This window comes from Carex rostrata, chromosome 7 (assembly GCF_964058835.1).
Source record: "Carex rostrata chromosome 7, lpCarRost1.2, whole genome shotgun sequence".
NCBI classification, from domain to species: Eukaryota; Viridiplantae; Streptophyta; class Magnoliopsida; order Poales; family Cyperaceae; genus Carex; species Carex rostrata.
The window spans coordinates 2,241,937-2,264,891 of NC_135924.1; the positions used below are offsets into that span (position 1 = coordinate 2,241,937).

The 22,955-nt window shown below is 34.1% G+C and overlaps 3 protein-coding genes across 3 annotated transcripts; 1 reads left to right on the forward strand and 2 right to left on the reverse strand.

The window, feature by feature from the left end:
• The first annotated feature begins 8,429 nt into the window (after positions 1 to 8,429).
• Positions 8,430 to 13,258, forward strand: LOC144557425 (uncharacterized). Its single transcript, XM_078305992.1, has 5 exons — positions 8,430 to 8,679; positions 10,289 to 10,392; positions 10,635 to 10,811; positions 11,391 to 12,781; positions 12,871 to 13,258. The coding sequence occupies exons 1-5, from the start codon at positions 8,534 to 8,536 to the stop codon at positions 13,012 to 13,014; spliced, it is 1,962 nt and encodes a 653-aa protein (XP_078162118.1). The 5' UTR covers positions 8,430 to 8,533; the 3' UTR covers positions 13,015 to 13,258.
• Positions 13,259 to 14,490: 1,232 nt separating this feature from the next.
• Positions 14,491 to 15,788, reverse strand: LOC144556984 (CSL zinc finger domain-containing protein). The gene is made up of 2 exons (XM_078305504.1): positions 15,447 to 15,788; positions 14,491 to 14,722 (listed from the first exon to the last, which is right to left on the reverse strand). Exon 1 carries the CDS (start codon positions 15,698 to 15,700, stop codon positions 15,458 to 15,460), a length of 243 nt encoding a protein of 80 aa, XP_078161630.1. The 5' UTR covers positions 15,701 to 15,788; the 3' UTR covers positions 14,491 to 14,722; positions 15,447 to 15,457.
• Positions 15,789 to 17,733: 1,945 nt separating this feature from the next.
• LOC144556728 (aminopeptidase M1-B-like) lies at positions 17,734 to 22,129 on the reverse strand. The gene is made up of 16 exons (XM_078305136.1): positions 21,410 to 22,129; positions 21,213 to 21,306; positions 20,965 to 21,118; positions 20,764 to 20,868; positions 20,541 to 20,657; positions 20,326 to 20,439; positions 20,019 to 20,201; positions 19,632 to 19,917; positions 19,391 to 19,512; positions 19,181 to 19,278; positions 18,904 to 19,081; positions 18,715 to 18,829; positions 18,549 to 18,616; positions 18,340 to 18,414; positions 18,075 to 18,152; positions 17,734 to 17,974 (listed from the first exon to the last, which is right to left on the reverse strand). The coding sequence occupies exons 1-16, from the start codon at positions 22,074 to 22,076 to the stop codon at positions 17,792 to 17,794; spliced, it is 2,637 nt and encodes an 878-aa protein (XP_078161262.1). The 5' UTR covers positions 22,077 to 22,129; the 3' UTR covers positions 17,734 to 17,791.
• Between the last annotated feature and the right edge of the window lie 826 nt (positions 22,130 to 22,955).

Genomic DNA, 22,955 nt, shown 5'->3' on the forward strand with positions numbered 1-22,955 from the left:
TAGTTATTTATAGTTTACTGATAAATCTAGAAGTTGACATTAATACAAAAGTAAGATAATCTTTTAAAAAAATATAAAATGAAGATTATATTCTACGAATTTTGAAGATAAGATTAAATAATTCAGTGTATATATATGCGGTCAAGTGATGTCACACGTTGACGTGCTACATGATGAAATGCTATGGCACGAAATAACAGTTGCAACACGATTTTGATCAGGCGGTCAATATTAAAAAGATTTTCATTTTTAAATCAACATTATAAAATTAAGACAAATAATTTATGGAAAAATTTCATGTATGTCCTTCAAAATTCTCAAAATTAATTATCGTACGTATTACCTCTTCTAAGATTCATAATATAATATTTACCTTTATAAATTGCAAAAACTCACAAACTTATAGTACTCTTCATTAGATTGTATTTTCTATTAAAACTCACTTTAAATTTATAAAGTTTTCATTATACCTTTTTACAAATATAATAAAAAATTATGTACGTTATGTAAGAGAAATATGTAGATCCATCCCTAATTGATGGGAAAAATCTATATTGTTAGTTTTTTCCATCTCTGTCTCGAACAAGTATCCTCTCTGGTATGTATAAAAGATTATAATATCAGCCAATGTCTATTCAGGATGGCGCAGATCGAGAGTCAGTATTATTTGTGCTTTGAGATTCGTGCACAAAAGTATTGGAGAGGAGAGGATCCGAATTCCTCTCCCTCCTCCTACCTCCTCCCGCCACCCCTGTCTCTCTCTACCTCCCTTGGGTCTCTAATTCTCTCTATTATTCCAAGATAAACACAAAAGTATATATATATCAGAGGTTAATTAATTTGGCCGTCTCCGTCATCTTCTCATCCAACCAGAGTAAGCAGAATATTTCTTATTCTTCCACTTGACACTTTGTATTTTCTTTTATATTGAAATAGTTCAATTTATTAATTTGTTACTTATCATAAATAGTCCCATAGTTATATATATATATGTTTCAGCTATCTTTCTATTCGTGCTCAATCACCAACATGTTGAACGTAACTAGCTAGCTAGGGACAACTTATAATAAATAATTTCTTTGATATTGTTTATGTTCCCTAAAATTAAAATTATATTTTAAAATCATAATTTTAATCAAATGATAGTTCTAGGCCTTTTAAAAGCAATACCAAAGAACCACGAAACATCTTATCTATCTTATATTAATTTAGTGAATAAAATAAATAATTTGAATGATTATAGTCCTTAGCATGTATATATATATATATATATATATATAAAGAAAGGGGAATATATACATATAACGGTTACTGCACCACTTCTCAAATCAAATTAAATAAAATAAGAATACGGTACTTTTAATCTCGATCTTACTTCTCATATCGTTTCTAGTGGTGTTAGATATGATGTGACGGTTGCTTTTATTGAAAGTACTCTTGATTTTGACAGTTGGTGCTATATTATTTAATACTCTAAATATATAGTAATGCATTTGTGGAGATGCACCAATATATAATAAATTATCTCGTTTATATAATATACTAGTTAATCTTATCATTACATTTTTCAGTGCGAAAAACTCAATTGTCTGCTTTAAGACATCTGCATTCCCTTTCTTTTTGCTTTTATTTGTATTTTGACATATCAATTAAGATTAGCTTATGATGCAACCCATCAATTATTAAGAGCAAGTTGATCTAACTTAATTAAACCTAGTTTAGTATAATATATAGAAACCCAACTATTTTGTTATCAATTGGGAGAGCGTTTTATATATAGTACTCCAACTTTAATTCTCTAGATTTATTATTTTAATCATTTTAATTACTAATATTTATGTTAACAAACAGTGATCCCAACATCACAAAAATAAAATAATTAAAAAACATAGGTGCTCACACCTCGTGTGGAAGCTCATGTGTTCAATCGTGCGCGCGCACGCACATATTTATATAAATATATATATATATAGTGTTGGCACAAAATCATTGTTTTCAGATCATTCTCGACCATCCAAAATAGTGATTTTGTGCCTATCTTAAAAAATTGTAAAAAATCTCAAAAAATATAAAATTTGGCCTCCAAGCACATTTTAATATGGAGAAATCTCAAGAACTGACTCGTTATAACTTAGGCTAAAATTATAACGTTATGACATTAGCCGGACTCTATATATATATATAGAGAGAGAGAGAGAGAGAGATAGGCTAATAAACAATCGATTGTTCCTAGCCTTCCGTACAACCAAGTCGTTTTCTGATTTTTAAAGTCCAAATGATCGATCCAAATCATTAAATGTGATCTCCATATTAAAATGTGCTAAGAGACCAAATTTTACATTTTTTGGATTTTTTTTTTTAGTATTTATTAAGCCACTTTGAAAATTGTTGATCCAGCAGTAGCTTCTGATTTTACTGTTTGGTTAAGCCACCGTTGGATTAGTGATTTTCAAAGTGGCTTAATAAATAGTAAAAAAATTCCAAAAAATGTAAAATTTGGTCTCGTAGCACATTTTAATATGGAGATCACATTTAACGGTTTGGATTGATCATTTGGACTTTAAAAATCAGAAAACGACTTGGTTGCACGGAAGGCTAAGAACAATCGATTGTTTATTAGCCTATCTCTCCCTCTCTCTCTCTCTCTCTCTCTCTATATATATATATATATATAGAGAGAGAGAGAGAGAGAGAGAGATGGGCTATGGTGCATTGCAATGCATAGGCCCCTTGTGCATTGGACCATAAATCACTGATTCAAAGTCCAAATGACCGATCCAAGCAGTTCATCTTGTTCTCCATATTAATATGTGCTTGGAGACCAAATTTTACATTTTTTGGAATTTTTTTACTATTTATTAAGATTTATTGAAAATCTGAAAATCCGAATGAACTGTAAAAACAGTAAAAAATTTTGGACCACCAGATCAGCGATTTTCAAAGTGACTTAATAAATAGCAAAAAAATTCCAAAAAATATAAAATTTGGTCTCCAAGCACATATTAATATGAAGAACAAGATGAATGGTTTGGATCGGTCATTTGGACTTTCAATCGGTGATTTATGGTCCAATGCACAAGGGTGCACATGCATTGCAATGCACCATAGCCCATCTCTCTCTCTCTCTCTCTCTCTATATATATATATATATATATATATATATATATAAATATAGACACACACACACACATAGAGATTGGCTAAGCTCAAAACGGTTTTTCCTAGCCCCCGAAACAAACGACTCGGTTTTATAATTTTGAAAGTCCAAATAGTCGATCTAAACCGTTAGATGTTCAATCTATATTAAAATGTACTTAGAGACCAAATTTTACATTTTTTTTGTAATTTTTGCTATTTATTAAGATGGTTTGAAAATCGTTATTTTTATTAAATTTTTGCACCATTGAAAAACAATGATTTTCAAACCATCTTCAAAAAATAGTAAAAAAATTCCAAAAAAAAAAAAATATTGTGGTCACCAAGCACATTTTAATCTAGATTGAACATCTAACGGTTTGGACTTTGAAAATAAGAACATCTAACGGTTTGTCTTTCTCAAGCTTTCTTATCGATGTGCTCTAAACAAATACATTAGTTTGATTCTTGGACTCAACATTATAGAAATAATTGCCCCTTGTACTAGAGAAATGTAGACACGCCTCGATAATTTCTTTTGTTTTGATCATATACGGTTAAGTATCATCTGACAAATTGAACAACAAGGGCCAAGCACACAACGTACAAGAAGCACGGTGCAACCATAAATTCGGACGACACAATTTCCGTTGAAGTAGAGAACTTAATCGTGTCATAATTAATTTCTACCAATGGTGCAAGAAAGAGAAGCAGAGCCAACACGTCTCACATCTTCAAAGAGGCACACAAAGATCGCATACTAACCAACTTTGAATGCCAGCTTCAAATCCTGAAACAAAAAGGTTTCCGCGAATGCTCATTTGAGATGCGTAGTGTGCTAGTTTCTCACGTACAATAATTCGAGAGAAGCAATTTCACCGTTACATGTGCCCCATAGTAATAAATGCATCTTTCATTAATTTATGAATGTGCTAGTGTCCAAATAATAAAAGGCATTTGCTGATCGAAGGTGCTAAGAATTTCAGTAAACTTATGAAAATAATACCTAATTTTGGTGCGGTTAAAACCGGGAACAGTTGCTGGTCTAAGCTGAATTTAGCATCGTAAGTGATGGATAAATTTCCCAAGTTTGAGAAGATTATCTTAAATGGACAGCACTTGTAGCACTATTACTTAAAGTTATATTCAGAGTTGTCATCAATGTGGTTCTTTAATTCACTTGTTTGATAAAATGAATATAGCAATTACGTCGTTCACTCTTGAAACGGGTAATTAAGAGAAGACTTGTGTGCTAGATGTGATCATGTCATCGATCATTTCTTCAAAGAATAAATTAGCGCATTGCATTTTTCCATTATCCATAAATTTGTATTTCATGTCAGCACAAACACCCCAATTTACGACCAACGGATGGTCTATCGACGTATGGTTATGGAGAAATACGATGAGAAACTTAGCTAACTTGATCATGATATTATATTTGGTCCCGTATAATAAAACCAAATTAATAAGTCCGGTGATTAGAGGTGCTATCGGGTCGGGTCGGGTCGGGTCCGGGTACTATTATATTTGGACCCGGACCCTAAAAGTGTTCGGGTCCAAATTTCGATCCATATAATTATTTGTTTCAAATCGGGTCGGGTCTGGATCCGGATACCTATCTACCCCTAGATATTTCGGGTCCAGTCTTTCGGTTCCGGGTAGATAGATACCCGTAACTTGTTTGTGGATTATCGGGTCCGGTTCGGATACGGGGCGGTTCCGGATCCAGAGCGGGTATAGGTCACAACTCCAAAGTATTCGAGAAATTATTTACATTTAAATATAATTATAATTTCTTAAACATCTCATATAATAAATCATTACAATATAAATTAAAAACTACTGCAAAATAAAAATTATACTATTAATCATGTTCATAAATAATAAAATATATCATGCTACATAGCAAAATAAAAATAATAACTCTAAATTATTAGTTGGTTGTTGGTTGTTTGGAGTACTCGTGGTGTAACAAAAAATATTGAATTCAATTTTTTGTTAATAGCTTTTGAATTCAGGAGGATGGAGGAGATATTTTTTAGAAAGTAAAATATTAGAGATGATGATTTCTTTTTTTATAATTCAAAAAAATATATGAATTGAATGTAATAGAAGAAAAAAGGTATAAAATAAGCTGGTTATGGAAGAATAAATTTGACAATCATGTGTCATGTGTCACATGTGTATAATATAGAACAAAAATTAAAGGGCGTAATTAAAGGGCTAGTTAAGGATGTAATTAAAGGGTAGTGTAAAACAGTAGCATAAATTTGGTTAAGTTTTATCAAATTATAGCTCAGCTGAAATATATTATCTAACACAAAAACTTGATGCAGAGTTATTAATATATATTTTATCGGGTATTTATATGGGTATCGGGTCGGGTCTAGTTATGGGTCGGATAATTAAATGAGACCCATATCCTACCCATTACAGTATTGGTTCCGGTTCGGATCCGGGTCGGATATTAAATTATTAATTTTGTACCCATACCTATAATTTAATCGGTTATATTTTTTAAACCATACCCTATCCAAATTAATCGGATCCGGGTCGGTTCCGGGTCGGATCCGGTTCGGTTCCGGATCGGATCTGGGTAATCGGGTAAAAGTAGCACCTCTACCGGTGATCACGAAATATGGTAAGAGTGATGCGGGTGCTTAGTGTTATTAATTATTCTATGTCCGTCACTTACGGAAATTTTGTGAGAATCAATGCATAAAAACTGCAGCATTTACAATCTGGTTTTTGAGGCATAATTTCTTCAGTTGCTTTATTTCGTTGTAACACAAGTACACTCGAAATTGGTACATAAAAAGATGGAGACAAAGCCTTTATTAATTGCTCTTGAATGTTAGCTCGTATTTTCAGTGAAATAACTTATTTATTGGAAAATCACATAATAGGATAGGAGGGCTACATGGCGATACCGCACAAGCCCGCAGTGCTAGCGACGTTTCTCTGTATCCTCATGTAGCCTGATTCGCCCCAAGAAGTACCCCATTGGTTCTTCACGATCCAATAGGTTGTCCCGGTTGAACACGGGCCATATCCGACTACCAACACAGCATGATCAAGATTAGTCCCACACGGACCCGTGAAATTAATGGGTAGTTTTCTTCGACCCACTCGCACTCTTGAACCCGGCATACTTTGCAAGGAACTCCTCATTAGTGAGGTCCGCAAACTCATTTAAGCCCACGGTGTATGTAAGATGGGGCTTGCTATTCGTGGACTCAATAAAATGGTAATTTGCCTTCAACACAGAGAAGCGCTCTAGTTTTTCTGCATCACTCTTGTAGACACGGCCGAAGTCGCTCAACCATTTCTCATACACAGACATCAATGGCTCCTCGGCCGCAGTGGAGGAAAACAACGAAAATGCAAGCATCGATCGAAGGAAGATTGGGTGACGCATGAGATAAAATTGTCATTTTAAATATGGTCAACGGCAATAGAGACTTGGAAGGTTTGAATATGTTTATGAGATATGGAACAAGGTAGATGGTTAATTTATATAGAGACGCTCAACTAATGGTGTCATATATCTTGTGGCGTGACCATATAGCTTAATTAATGCATATATTTAAAAAACTAATCAATTCTAAACCACTTGACTAAGAACTACTACAAAAATTGACATATTGTTTCCTTTGAACAAGTAATCAATAAAATAAAACTTATATATGCACTAATATATACTAAATGAACATACTTAACACACACCAATGCGCATCTATATATATATGTTCAATCGTGTATTTGAGATGTGGTAATATGTTTTTCGGATGAGTAAAGGGAAGCAAAAATTCCTCAACCTATTTTTTAAATTCATGTAAAACATATATTTCTCATTATTTAGACATGCTCCAAATAAATAATGTTGATTATTTCTTTGTTATCTCACCAGAACATAGTACATTAGTTTTATTCATACAGAAAAAATATGAGTAATGTTTCTCGTGTTAGCAATTTCTTTTGACGTGTATTTGAAGTCGTAGGCTTTACTTAGAAGACGCATCATATATATAAAATCAAAAGTCATTATCATTTTCTACCTATTGCATTAGCTTAGGAGAACATTTACGTTAAGAAACAATGTTTTATATATTTTATAAAATGTATAATTTTCTTATAAGTATTGGACTTCTAGATTTGTTATTTGAATATGTTATTATTTTTATTTCTTATTGATGTGCTCTAAATATTAGATATTATGATTTTATGGGAAATAATGTTATAGTCATCCTTATAAAATAAAATTACATGATACTTGTTCATTCAATCTTTCAATCTCAATTTTCTGATTATGCTCTGAGCCCTGGATGAATATATAAAAAATATAATTAGATGTTTGGAGATTCTCACAATATGGGAAATAATGCTTGGAGATTGAACTTTTATGTTTACTGGAATTATGACCATATGAATAGATTTTTTTCATATGTATGTATCTATGTATGTATGTATAGAGAGAGATTAGCTAATATCAAAATGTTTATTATTAGGGAATGGAACAAATGTTTCGTTTTTACACTTTTAAAGTCTAAACAGTCAATTCAAACTATTCAACATCCAATCTATGTTAAAATGTGCTTAGAGAGCAAATTTTACATTTTTTAAAACTTTTTTACTATTTATGATGCTAGTTTTATAATCAATGTTTTCAATTATATAAAAAAAATTCATTGTTTATTAAATTCAGCAATTTTAAAACTAACTTGATAAACAGTAAAAGAAATTCAAAAAATGTGAAATTTAGCCTCCAAACATATTTTAATTTAGAGGTCATATCTAATAATTTGAATCGACTGGTTAGACTTTGAAAACTAAAAAACCAGTTAATTTATAGTACGGACTAATCGATTAATCGGCCGATTAGTTGTTAGCGGTAATCAAACTGTTATGGATTTTTCGGACTAATCGACCGATTATTTCCGATTATGAGTATTGAAGCGCCAACCATTTATAGAATTCGCATCCTATGAGATATCTTATATTTTGCGTGACTTTTTGGAGAATAGCTCAGAGGATACGCGCTCCCATTTATATGTAAATTCTAACTTTTAGGGGGTCTAACGGAAATTTGTTTCCCTCCTGTTACCATAGTCCGCCTTTCCCAAAGCAAGTCTACGAAATGTCTTCATATCCTAAGGTAACATAATATTTCTATTTAGATCGGAACCGTTCGATCTGAATCTGCACGAATATTGAAATAATCAAACGGTTCACATAGAAAGATAAATGTTCTGTTACCTTAGAGAATTGATTCGAATTTCTTCTTCTTAGTTGTTGGCCCGATCAAAAATGCAATTTTTCTTGTGTTCTTCTTCACCTTCTCTAAAGGTCAAAATTGCAATCTTTTTTAATTGCATGTTCTCCTTTTAGCTTGTTGATGGGAGAAATGACAGCTCCAGCTTTTACGAGAGAGAGATTTTCAAATCTTCGAGGGGTCAGATGGAGAATTGATCTCGGCATTTTGCCAAGTGCTCCTGCTTCAATTGAAGAATTTCGAAGAGTGGCCGCTGATTCTAGGAGAAGGTGAGAATGCTACTACGCTTTTACAATTTTTTTTTTTCAATTTTCATGCAATTATTGCTTCAACTGAGAATCAATCAAGAACTAGCTTTTACACAACTTTGCAATTAACCAGACATTGAGCAAGTAACAATTTAATAAATAAAAATGGAAAAGCAAATTTTGACTATACAAAAATTTAACTGTTAACCAAACCTTTTATGTATTACCAATTTCATTAGGAAAAATAAGGTAATTTTTGTTTAGGTTTGTGAATTTTTCTTGTAAGAATTAGGGGTGTTAATTAGGTCCGGTTTAGTCGGTTTTGAACCGAATCGAATTAGTTTGGACCAAACGGTCCAGTTTTTTCAGTTTAATGGTTTTGTTCGGTTTGTTTTTTAAAACCGAATTATAAATTCGGTTTGGTTCGGTTTGGAAATTTTCAAAACCGAAATAACCGAATCTTTTATGTATTACCAATTTCATTAGGAAAAATAAGGTAATTTTTGTTTAGGTTTGTGAATTTTTCTTGTAAGAATAAGAGAAAAGTCTAAAATAGGCCCTAGAAATATTGTCTGGTTTAGTTAAGGCCCTTTAATTTTTTTAGTTTGATCATTTGGCAATTCCATTAAATGTACCTTCTATCAAGTAACTCAAATTTTGAGTTTGGACCAATCAGAATCCGGGCCAATCCAGCCTGAGGTGGAATGCATGCTGCCCCTTTAATATTCATGTCAAAGCAGATCCGACGGTCCGGATGCAAACTCAAAATTAGAGTTACCTTAGGTGATATGAATTCCTGTCCCTCTCTCTTCTCGTTTTCTCCACTTATGATCCCTTTAGATGAATTGAATACATTCCTGTTTCATAGGGGTACATATGAAACATTTATGCTCTCGATTTTGTAATTATTATGGGAATAAAGTTTTCTTTTAATGAGTTACTGCTGTATTGGAAATAGCAACATAGAATTTTCGACGATACTATATAAAGAGGTAGACATATTTCATGTTTGTACAAAAGTTTTACCGGTTAGGTTTTAGAGGTCACATTTGAAATATATCCATGAAAAATAGCCATAGGTGATAGCCACTATAAGGGTTTTGTAAAAAAAAAAAAAAAGTAGCCATAGGTACTCGTTTGTTATGGTGTTGCAGAAAACCATAGGAAATGTTCGGTTTACCCCTACATGAAATGAAATTATTCTCCACAACCAATTTAATGTATCTTTTTATGCAGGGGTGTTCTTTTAATTAAGGTTTTCTAAGTGCTTTTAATTATGGTTCTATTGGGTACTGCTGAAATTTTATATAACAAAAAGGAAAAAAATCAAATTTTGTAATGATTTGGGATCTTCATTGATTGATTATGAGAATAAAACTCTAGTATTATAAATGACTTGGCTAAAACCATAGTAAATTCTTTATCCCCAGAGAGATTTTCATCTTTTGCATGGAAATGAATCTATCCCTTCATTTTTTGAAATGCACGAATCTCAAGAACAGTTGTTTTTTTAAACACGAATCGCAAAACAGATGAAGGGGTGAATAACAGTTGTTTTCCATATATTTAGGTTTTATAGGGGGTAAAATTGATAGTATTGTATACCATACTAATATTTGCATTTTGGTAGGTATGTGAATTTAAGGCGACAGCTTTTAATTGATCCCCATCTTGCAAAGGATGAAAGTATAATTCCAGATCCTGCTGTTGAAAATCCTCTTTCTCAAAATCCAGGTATATGCATATATACCCCCATAAAATGTCCTTAATTCACATTTACTAGAGAATTCATAGTATACATATACCAAGAAAACAAAAACCAATACAAAATACAGTAAGATACCGCAGTTCAGTACATATCCTCTAGGAACCTATACCAGCATAAAAACCTTTGTTTTTGTGATTTAATTTGGAAATTACAAATTTTGCCTTTATGATAAAGAATCTGTATTTCCTTTTTTTTTTTTAACACACAGAGAGCACGTGGGGCCAATTTTTCAGAAATGCTGAATTGGAGAAAGAAGTAAACCAAGATTTGTCGCGTCTTTATCCAGAAATTGGTGATTTTTTCCATGATAACTCGAGTCAATCCATGCTTGGTCGGATCCTCTTGGTTTGGTGCCTTACACACCCTGATTTTGGATATCGCCAAGGCAAGTTTTTTTACCATTTTTACCCCTGAAAAAAGGCATATAAACATTAGAGGGCATATAAACATTAGAGTAAGGCTATGGTACTATGCATGGCGCAAATTGGTTTGTACTACAGATCAATAATTTTGTTTCCAAAGTCCAAATAGTTGATCTGAACTGTTCATCATGATTTTTATATAAAAATATACTTGCAAACTAAATTTTATATTTTTTAAGTCTTTTACTATTTTTTTAGATAGGTAGAAAATCACTACTTATGCGCTATGCATAGTACCATAGCAGCCTCAAAGTGTAGATATCATAATTGTTTGGACAATTAAGTTTCAGTAATCATACATGATGAGATAAAGCAGCAGTTGCATCTCAATTGTGCTATCAAACCTCAAGTTAACCTTCATTTTTTGCCTCAATTAATCCTAAATATAGCCCAGTTTTGACCTCAATTGCACGATCGATCTTAAGTTTACTTTTCTGTTCCCTGTAGAAATGCATGATATATTTCTGTTTGATTCTATAAATGTCCAAAGAAACTTCAATTGAAATTTAAAAATAAATAAAAGAATTTCCCTTTTTCTGTAGGAATGCACGAACTACTGGCCCCTTTGTTATATGTGCTTCACATCGACCTTGAATTCTTCTCTCAAATTCGTAACCTATATGAGAAACACTTCTTGACTGAGTTCAACACTTCCTCGCATCGAAAGAAGGACACAAATACCCCTACTCCTAGAATACTAGACCCTGAAATCCGTGAACTCTTCCTATTAAATGACACTTATGGTGCAGAGGCCGAATTGGGAATTATCCTTTCGGATAAATTCATGGAGCATGATGCTTTTGCCATGTTTGACACAGTGATGCACGGCTTGAATGGACCTGTTGCCATAGCAGAGTTTTACTCAATGATCTCCGTAGCGGATTTAAATGCCGGTTTGACACCTGTTAGAGAGGCTGCTCTCTCACTATACCACCTCTTATCTTTAGTTGACTCCTCTCTACATTCACATTTATGTGAATTGGGGGTGGAACCTCAATATTTTGCAATGAGGTGGCTTCGAGTTTTATTCGGCCGTGAGTTCTCTTTAGATAATCTTTTAACAATTTGGGATGAGATTTTCATTTACAGTAATGAAACCCCAAAGGGTTACTTAACACGGGATTTGGAGCATATATCTAGGGTTTTGTGCTCATCCCCTCGTGGCTTAATTATTTTATCTATGGGGGTAGCAATGCTTTTATACCTTAGACCCCTTTTATTATCAAGTGAACATGCTACAACTTGCTTACAGAGGCTTATGAATTTCCCAAGTGATGTAGATGTTAAGAAAATAATTGAGAAAGCGAGGTCAATACAGGAGTTTGCACTTGATGTTTATCTCACTTCAGAGAATCAACCGGGCAAGAGAAAGAGCGGGGGCTTTTTGAACTCTTCTAATTTTTGGGAGGAAAAATGGAGGGTATTTCAGGAAAATGAAAGCGTACATGAAAAGAAAAGTGACAATGGATTAATAACTGAGAAAGTAAAGAAGGTGACAGTAATTGAGAAATTGAAATGGGGGTTTTTGAGAGAAAAAGACGAGAGCAAAATTAACAAGGACAATGTTAAAAAGGATCGATGGAGCACTATAAGGCGTGTTATTTTGGATGAGAATGTGGTGTTTGATGATAATACAGTTACAAAAGGTGTACCCGGTATGAATGATGAGATCACCGCAAGTCAAGTTACATGCAACTTAGAGAATGAAGATGAGAATGTGAAGAATGAAGATGAGGTGGAATTAGAGAATGAAGATTACAGAAGTATCCTTTCGGGAATCGAAGAGTTGTACAACCAAATTATGAGAAATGGCGTGGGACCCGACAGTCATAACTGTCCCTACTGTGAGGTAGGTGGTAACATGGAAGTGGTCGATAAAGCACGAATGGATAAATTAAGGAGTCTTGGACAATCAATGGTAGAGAATATTCAGGTTTGAAACTTTTATCTTGCTTTCTTTTATTTTGAAAGAAAACCCAAAATGTTTGGTTTGTATATTAAATTAAATATTTGTACATGTAGGTAATTGAATCAGAATTTGAGCAAAGAACAGATTTGATTTCAGAGATAAGTGGTGATACAGTGGAAGGATGTGATAAGAAAGAAAGAGCAATGACAGCTCTTGAGGAACTGAGAAAAATCAGCATTTTCTTATCTGAATTTTAAGATTTGATTGATGCAAGTTATTTTATCTATTTTGAAGTCCTATTTTTTTTTTTTTTTCCGTTGTGTATACCTCATTATTGTATAGCCATTTTTTTTTAAAAAATCTTGATAGAGGCTATCAGATTGTATAGCCAATTGTTACATGTAAAGAAATGAAATATATTTGGTTGTTTTCAAAATTTTCCCAAGGAAAATATTGTAATACGCTTGTTGTTGTGTTGGAAGAATAATTGCGAGTTGTTTTATTACTCCTAAAATAAACAAGCGTAATCTTCTTTGTATATCAAATTTTATAATTTATATGTGTTAACCATTCTTTATATAAACGCGTGCTGGATAAAAGAATGTGAAGCATGCATATACTTTCAATTTCTTTTTTGAAAATCCATGGTTATAACTTGTAAAGTCAATTAAGAAACTGAATTGTAGCTCTTGACGTTCACAACAAGAATGAGACACTTTTCGCGAGGATAAAAAAGTGATTTTTTGCGACAGACTACTCTCATTGTTCAGCTTTTTCTTTTTGCAACGAATGACTGTCATAAATGCGTTTTTTCCCTCGCAAAAAGTGTCTACTTTGTTGTAGTGGTTGTCATTAGCTTGACATTGTAAAGATATTGACAGAGTTAGTTTTGTTTCATGCAGCACACTATCAATCAAGACAATGAAAACAAAAATATGATTGCAGCATCCATGGTTATAACTTGTAAAGTCAATTAAGAAACTGAATTGTAGCTCTTGGCGTTGTCACTAGCTTGACATTGTAAAGATATTGACAGAGTTAGTTTTGTTTCATGCAGCACACTATCAATCAAGACGATGAAAACAAAAATATGATTGGTGTGCTGCATGAAGCCAAACCAGATCTGTCAATATCTTTACTAAAGGATAGAGGCACTTATCTCACAATTCCCTTCCAGACCAAAATCAATTCAGTGCTTGTTTAAAAATATAAAAAATTTGCTTTAACATTTGTGCCAAATTAAAACCGACGGCTCAGATCTCATTCTACACAGTCACATATTACACTTGATCTGAACTCTTAAATTAAAGCTCCAAAGCATTTCCTTGGGTACGTTTGAATTGAGAATGAGATTAGTGAGAATAACATGCTAACTCTGAATTCAGAATAACTGGTAACCCAACATTTCAATGGATTAGCGGAATAATGACTAACCCAAGTATTGAAAATAGCTATTTTTTCACCCAAACGTAGAATAATCGCTAACCCTCTGGCACCCAAATGCACCCTGATTTGACCTTGAAACTACACTACAAGAGACCTAGGGGACCTAGCCTGACATTTTAACCAGATCAGTTTGGTAAATACTTGGCAATTATATACAAAGATGCACAAATAAAGTCCCTGTTATATCTTAATCACATATGACACCACAAGGAACTTTCAACAACTCTAAATGTACCTTCAACTTAACCGTAAACATGTATTATAAAGTATTGAAATCAGGTATAATAGACAAAGTGGCATTAATCATATGAGCAATGCCAAAAATAATACTTAAAACACTTTCCATCCAAATGTTTCGTAAAATCCTGAATATCATGCATGTTTTACGAAATCTTACATATTCAAAGTACAAAATACAAGTGGTAGAACACTCTACTACAGTGATTTTATGAGGATCATATGCAAACTTCCTCCTCCGAATTCATAAATATGTTAGCTTCAAAACTGCTTTCTCATGTGCTGCACAATGAAAAAAAAAACAACTCCAATCAAAGAAAGCAAAGCAAAATGTGTAATTCACTTTTAAGATGTGAATGAATGCTATAAAACTTGAGAATTGCATAGTTGCATTGGATATTTATTTTAGTGTGCTGGCAAAGATTACCAGAAATGTCCTGATTAGGCAGTACCAGTATGTACACAATCAGCACAGTTTCCAATACTATTAAATTAAATATTTGAAACAATTGCTTTTCACCTAGCTGTTGTTTAAGTCATAAATAACTCAAATAAGTATAAAAATATCATATTTGGGTGCCATGTATGCTAAACCAGGGGGGAAAAGATAAAAAGTCCTAATATTTGAAGCCTCAAAAACTAAATCTATTTGAACTTTGAAGCATGTTCACCTTCAGATATACTTAAACAGAGAAGGCAAAATTTACCATTATACACCTTTTTTTTAAAAGGGGGAAATTTCATGTATACCCCTCAAAAACCTTGAAATTACATGCTGCCCCCCTCTAAAATTTATAATATCATATTTACCCCTCTGGATGTCAAAATCTCACAAATTTACCTAGTTTATTGTCTTTTCCATTAAAATTCATTTTAAATTTATAAATTTTCATTTTACTCTTTATTCAATCATTAAGGAAGAAATATGATATTATACATAATTTCGAGATTTTTGAGGGGCATATATGAAATTCTCCCTTTCTTGAGAAAAAGAAGAAGAAGAAACCTGAGAAGGAATCAAGCGACAAGGATGGGTTTGTTGGCGGGAGGAGAAGGGGGAGGAGGGTGTTTAGAGAAATCCTCAGGGTTGTAAATAACAGTGATGAAGAGAGAACAGGAGGGACATCGCGCGATCTCCTCTCCGAGTCGGAGGTCCTCGAGTGAGATTTGAAAGAGATCGCCACAGGGACAAGGGTAGGTGTACGCCTTCAACTCCTCCTTCCATTCCATGTCCTCTATCTCCACATCGTCGTACGACATCTCTCTCTCTCTCTCTCTCTCTCTCTCTCTTTAGGTCGGAGTTATAGGGTTTTAGTTAGCGGTGGTGCTTCGTGTAGGTGTTCTTTCGGAGACGGGAAACAATAAACGAAGCGGAGGAGGAAAATTGAATTTGTATCCTCTGCATTAACTCAAAAGAGATTTTTTTAGTTAATAAGTCTGGACAGTTCAATCTACTTTAAGATTCGTGCGGATTAGATCTACACTAATATCAAAGGGCGTCTAAATTATAGACTGCGGTTGGATTGACTCCGATTAAAATCAGACGGTCGAGACGCTCTTTTGAGTTATTGCTGACGATGGGGACTTGAGGCGGTTAGATTATTTTATTGTTTAATAAAAACGGGAATTTCATATATGCCCTTCGAAAATGTCGAAATTACATATTTCCTTCTAAAATACATACAGATTGTACCACAGTACCAGTAAATGCGAAGCCTTTCTTGACCAACCTCACAGGAAGCCAGTGACAAGACATATCCTCTGCATTAACTCAAAAAGGAATCTTTTGAGTTAATGGATCTCAACCGTCTGATTTTAAATGAAGCAAATCCGGTCCCTACTTATGATATAAGGGCCTTTAATATTAGTGCAGATTTAGTCTACACGAATCTTAAAACAGATTGAATGATCAAGATTCATTAACTCAAAAGATTAGAGATGCATTTCATGTTTTATTGGGCATTTGTTTTGAGCTCTTTGCACGGATATTGATGAAATCGAACCATTTATCTTCCTTTTTCTTATAATTACCATCTATATTCTGACAGCTTATCTTGTCTCAGTGGATTCATATATGAATTTGCAGCTGATTGTTTTTGTTTTGTTTGTTTTCTTGTTCCATGTTTTATTTAGTACACTACAAATTGTCTCTATTTTTATTCTAAAAATAAATAAATGTAACAAGAAAATCTAATTTGAGCTGCTTTCGTATATGTAGCATATATATATATATAGTATATCCAATCAAAATATGAACAAGAAAATAAGAAACTAGAATGATAATTTTAGACAAATAGAAAAAAAACATAACATTACTGCTTTTAATTCGGGTGACCAAATTAAGTGTAGACACTTTAGGTGCTGATTGTTGCTCATCTTTGTCACAGTTCTCCTAGTGGGGTCGTGGTGGATTTGGAGAGTGGGGAGGTGTTTGTTAGCAGTGCCAGTAGAGGGTTTTTGTTGAAGGTGGGGCCCTGCGGAGATACACTACAAGAAATTGTTTTATCCACAGATAAAATTGCTTAACAACGCCAATAATCTTGCAGATACTTCTGTCGGTAATAACCATACCCTCATAATAATTTCTGAATTAAAAAATTTCGATGATGGACTCGGTGGGATCATGCATCTCAGTCATGGATACATCCTTGTTCTACAGGTGTGGAATAAATTATGTATAGATATTGGGGCAAATGCTTGTCAAAATTAAAATTTATCAATCCATTTATCATTCTTTTTCTTGAAAAATTGGTGCAAAGGAGCACTACTCTTTTCTCTTTTTTTCCTTTGTAATCCTTGTAGCAAATTCTAAATTTATATACATTTTTCTCCCTTTACAGACAACAACAGGAAAGATCTTCAAAGTGGATACAATTGACGACACAATGTCAGAGGTATTACCCAGAGATAGCTCAATACCGTTAGCACCATCCGGCCACACCATGTCGTTACAAACTGAGAAATCAATAGTTGTTACTACAAATCAGAGTCTTCTCTTAATCAAAAGTGATGACAATAGGTGGGCACGAGCGGCTACTATAAGAAACAAGATGAATATGGAAGAGGGGGAAATGGTTGTGGCAATAGCAAAGCAAGGAGAGAGAGAGAATGTGTGTGTTGGTGAACTCAAAGAAGGGGTACAGAATAGAGGTGATTTGGAGAGTCTATTCATGATTCATGGTGCCTTGTCTTGGTTTGGTCTTTATGTTTTTTTTCTTTGTCTTTGGTTAATGTGGGAGGAATACTTTAATGATAAAAAGCCATTTTATAGTACATGATTATTCAACTATCAGTTTCTCCTATAAATGCACGTGTTGCGTTGGTGAAGGTCAAGTCACCTCTACGCATAATTCATGCTTTCTGCACCAAATGGGATACCACCTCAGCAAGTGATTTGTCGTTCCTGACACCTTCGATCCAGTGTGCATTGATCTTAACCTTCTCCAGGCTCTGCTTCAATGCCCTTTCAAATGATGGTTTCATCCGACTTGCGAAAAACTTTTCAATCTCTTCACTCTTCTCGTAAGATGCAAACTACAGTGGAAAGTAAACAGAAACAAAAATAATAAGTCGACGAATATTGTATAGCAAAAGAGAACTTACAAAAGAAAGAGGAGCTTCTGTTACTAATTACCGGAGACACAACAGAACTGACGAAGCTAGATATAAGGCTGCTTGACGGCCATGTCTTTGATATATATTCCCAATTTTCCTGTCAAAATCAGAGTTTATTACTTAAAAATTTTCTTCTGTAAATAAGCATGATAGTTTGTAGTATAATTTCCTATTGTTGCAAGTTTGCTTTTCATTGCTGACACTGTCAAATATTGTTTGATAGAAAACTTAAAAACCTCAGAATTATGCTATATAACATTAAGAATTGCCACTGTTGAATGTACCTTCAACCATTCCCATGCAGTTTCACGCCCTTGAATGGAAACATTCAGTCCATAATCAGCATCCTGATTTCTAACCTGAAGTAGAGAAAATTGCAGGGGCTCCGGGTGTGAGCAAATAATTATAATAAGATAAAAAGATGAGCAAAACAGTAGACTAGAGATGATATTCATAGAGTAATAGTTAACAGAAAAAAATAAAGAAAGATAACCTCATCAGTTAATAAGAAGTTCAAGGCATCAAGAACAATGCCTTTATCAGGGCAGGATGCCAAACTTCCTATAAACAAACAAGAATATATATATAAACAAAGCTTCCAAATCAATTCATATTTTTAGACCAAAAGCTTACGAAATACAATCTATGAGTTGACTAACCTATAACCCGCACTTTTTCCTGGCTCTGATCGGTCTCTCGGTATATTTTCAGAAGGGACTCATACCCCGATTTATCAGACACGGTGCAGTGTTGCATTACCGCAACATATGCAGCCTACAAAAGAAAATATCAATTTTATTTTGTTTTTGCAAAACCAAAAGAGAAAAGAAGATAAAAAGCAAGTAAACCTTTCTGGTATCAGGCAGTAGAACAGATGAGTTCCTGTCATTTAAGAAAATGGCAAAGCGTCTTATTCCTTCATCGACAGTACTTTTGTTGCCAAGTCTGACAAGAGCCATCAGTATTTCAGCTCTGAGCATTGTGTCAAGGTGGCTCTCTCCTTCTTTTACATCCCAACCTAGTTTCCTATTTCATATATATATACACATTGAAAAGTCAACATATGAAACCAATACACATATCATATAGAAGGAAGCAAAAGGGCTGGAATATACTAAAACTTACTCTGCTGGAGACTTGAGAAGTTTGATTAAGAACAATTTGATGTCATCAGATAAATCAGGAATGGCCTCATCCACCAAATTTGCAATCTTAAGACTCACCTGAGAAATCCAAAATAAAGCAAGAGATACTGAGACAATTCACTAGCACTTGTGACCAATGGCATGCTATTTTTGTAGAGGGGGGGGGGGAAAAGAATGAAGCAATACATACTGAGATGACACAAGAAAGCACAGTATAATGAGATTGTGTGGAATAGGCATCCAAGAGAGAAAGAAGTGATGACAATGTCACTTTGCACGCAACTGACAGAGCACTTGCATCATCTATTATGCCTGCATTTTGATCATAGAAATATCTTTAAATTATATTTTACATAGAAATATCCACATTCTTTTTTAGAACAAATATCAGATAAAGATTTTTTAGTGTAAGAAAGAGTTGCAGAAATTACCAATCTTATCCATCAATGAAAGCTTATCAGCCTGAATCGCGTATTTAAGTCCCAATGCCAATTCATCATCATATTTTACCCTATAGAAACCAGTCTGGTCGGTATTTAGCTTCATCCAAAAGGTCTCTTGACTCCCCTCTTTATGTAAAATTAGATCGTCCACATCCAACTCATCTGATTTCGATTTCAGAATGAACTTCTTGGAAATATCATAAGAAGAACAGCATAATGTGAGAGGCACAATCCATGTGCCAGAGCCAGAGGACCCATCTGACAAAAATTGTTCCTATAATACAAAAAAATAAAAAATACTTCTCCATAAATTTTCTAGCTCAAGGGGAACATAGAACAGGAAAAAGGAAACATAAAGAGAGAGGAGGAATAGACCTGGTAAAGATGCAATTTGTTGGAATCCATGTTGATAAAGATAACAGGATAACCTTGTTGTTTGGTCCAAGAGTTCATCAGGTCCTTCACGGGTTCACCAGATTCTTCCTCCAGGACGGCCCATAGATCATCTGTTGTTGCATTTCCATATGCATATTTCTTTATATACGATGCCAGTGCTTTCTACAAGCAAAAAAAGTATTGAGACATCTACAACTAAGACTTGTTCAATCATCACTGTTCATTACCATCATACTTGAGTTCCCAAGTAGAGAATATACAAAACTAAGAAGAGTTTTTGTTCCACCTGAAAGCAATCAGCACCTAAGTAGCTTTGGAGCATACGGATAACAGATGCTCCCTTGTCATAGCTTATTGAGTCAAATATTGCATCCACCTCACTTGCATGCTTTATCTCCACCTTATGATTATCACAAGTTCAAAAACAAAACAAAAATTACCCAAATTAAGGGTTCATCACACTTGTATAGGTTGGTTGTTTAAAAATTGTAAAATCAATACCTCAATAGGATGGGATTCAGAGAGTGCATCTAACTTCATACCAGAAGCCGTCTCATCAAGAAATTGAGTCCATATCTTCCATTCAGGGAATATTGCATCAACAGCTAAGTAGCTCATCTGTTGGTCAAAATCTATTCTCACATTAACAGCACAAATGGTGTGTGATGCACCAAGGATAGAGTTGGAATAAAAAAAAAAGCAAAAAACAAGAATATATGCATACCCAAGAGGCAAATCCCTCATTTAGCCACAAGTGGGTCCACCACTCCATTGTCACAAGGTTTCCAAACCATTGGTGTGCCAACTCATGTGCTACTGTTATTGCCACCTGAGACACAAAAATATTTCAAGTCGATTGGCATTACTTTCCTCTACAAAGTAAAATATAACATAAACAAATTTAGAGAGAAAAGGAATTATGTACATTTTGTTTGTTTGAAGCCGACGATAATTTTTCATCGTAAAGCAATTCACTTTCCCGGTAAGTAACTAAACCGTAGTTCTCCATTGCTCCAGCAGCAAAATCAGGAATTGCAACCATGTCCAATTTAGGAAGTGGGTACGGCACCGCAAAATAACTTTGATTTTTTCAGTCAAAAATTAATATGGTACAAAGGTAAGATTTAAAGAAAAGAGGGGAAGGAAAGGGAAGAATTGATTTGATGTACGTACTCTTTATATAAATTCAAGGACTTGAGAGCAACATCTAAGGCAAACCTGCCTTGTTCAGTCATGCCAACTTGAGTGTAGACCCGAACCTGTATACCTTTGTTTACATACAGATTCAAACAAGTAGTTAATTTTGTTTACTTTTATTATCACAAATTTTGCAATTTGTAAGATGAAAATTGATGAGTAAATTAAATTACCATCAGATGTGATGCCTTGAATATAATCGAAATGGCCAATAACTATAGCAACAAGATAGGTTGACATGAGAGGAGATTCCTCAAAGGAGATGGTTTTCAACACCCCATCATCCCCATTGATTTTTTCTTCTGAGATAGGCATGTTTGACAGTGCCACCAATTGAGATGGAACCTCCAGTGTGATCTTAAATTGAGCCTTAAATCCAGGTTCATCCCAACAAGGGAAGCACCGTCTCGCATCAACCGACTCGAATTGCGTGACAGCCATGTTTTCCACATTCCCCTTGTACTCATACTTACTTCGGTAGAAACCCCTCATCTGATCATTGAGTGTACCAGTGAATCGAATCCGAAGAACAGATTCTCCCAAGGGAAGCTGAGAATCGAACTCCAGAACCAAGATCTCGTCATCCTCCACCAATTCTGTCTTACAAGGAGAGATTGCTTTTCCCTCAAGTGACACGGAAGTGGCATCGATGCTGAGATCGGCGGAGTTGAGGACGAGAAATCGAGTGGGAGAAATGACGTCAACGGTTATCGCCACCGATCCCGAGAATTCGCAAGACGATAAATCAGGGTTGAGGAAGAGATCGTAGCGGCGAGGAGCAGCGAAGTGAGGCAGGCGTGGTTGCCCCCTGAAATCTCCGCTCTCTTGCTTCTCACACATTTCTTTCTTTCTTTCTTTCTTTCTTTCTTTCGAGTAAAAGATTTCTTTCTTTCTTTCTTTCGAGTAAAAGGAGAGAGGAATTCATATCCTCTGCATTTACTCAAAAGGGAATCTTTTGAGTTAATGAATTTCAGCCGTCTGATCTGTTTTAAAATTCGTATAGACTAAATTTGCACTAATATTAAATGACTCATATGTTATAGACAGAAATCAAATTGGCTCTGTTTAAAATCAAACTGTTGAGATTCATTAACTCTCTCATGAATGCGTATCCTCTCAAAAGATAATCTTTTGAGTTAATGAATCTCAACCATCTGATCTATTTTAAAATTCGTGTAGATTAGATTTACACTAATATTAGAGGCTCATATAATATAGACAAAAACTGAATTAGCTCTGTTTAAAATCAGATGGTTGAGATTTATTAACTCTCTTCTGAATGCGTATTCTCTGCATTAACTCAAAAGAGAATCTTTTGAATTAATGAATCTCAATCGTCCGAACTATTTTAAGATTCACGCAGACTAGATTTGCACTAATATTAAAGGACTCATATATTATAGACAGAAATAAGATTAGCTCCGTTTAAAATTAGACGGTTGAGATTCATCAATTCAAAAGATTCTCTTTCGAGTTAATAGAGAGGATACGCATTCAGGAGAGAGTTGAGAATAGAATGAATTAATTAAAATTGTCCTTGCAACATTCTCATTTACAAATTAAATCCCATTTTTAACGTTGCCCAAAAAAAAAAAAAAAAATATCTATTACTATATAATTAATCTCTGATGGCGTGCTACAGTAAAATGAATAGTATGACTTCCAGTTAGGTCCCATTGTCAGATCAGATTTATTCTCTCTTCCTTGCTGGCGTTGCTA

Bases quoted from the DNA above. Each gene is read 5' to 3' on its own strand.
- LOC144557425 (XM_078305992.1), top strand. From the start codon at position 8,534: ATGGGAGAAATGACAGCTCCAGCTTTTACGAGAGAGAGATTTTCAAAT. The intron at 10,393-10,634 runs GTATATGCATAT...TTTAACACACAG, and splicing joins TCCTCTTTCTCAAAATCCAG to AGAGCACGTGGGGCCAATTT. The intron at 10,812-11,390 runs GCAAGTTTTTTT...CTTTTTCTGTAG, and splicing joins TGATTTTGGATATCGCCAAG to GAATGCACGAACTACTGGCC.
- LOC144556984 (XM_078305504.1), bottom strand. From the start codon at position 15,700: ATGTCGTACGACGATGTGGAGATAGAGGACATGGAATGGAAGGAGGAG.
- LOC144556728 (XM_078305136.1), bottom strand. From the start codon at position 22,076: ATGTGTGAGAAGCAAGAGAGCGGAGATTTCAGGGGGCAACCACGCCTG. The intron at 18,415-18,548 runs GTTATCTTTCTT...TCTCTACTTCAG, and splicing joins ACTTCTTATTAACTGATGAG to GTTAGAAATCAGGATGCTGA. The intron at 17,975-18,074 runs GTAATTAGTAAC...TTTCCACTGTAG, and splicing joins TCAGTTCTGTTGTGTCTCCG to TTTGCATCTTACGAGAAGAG.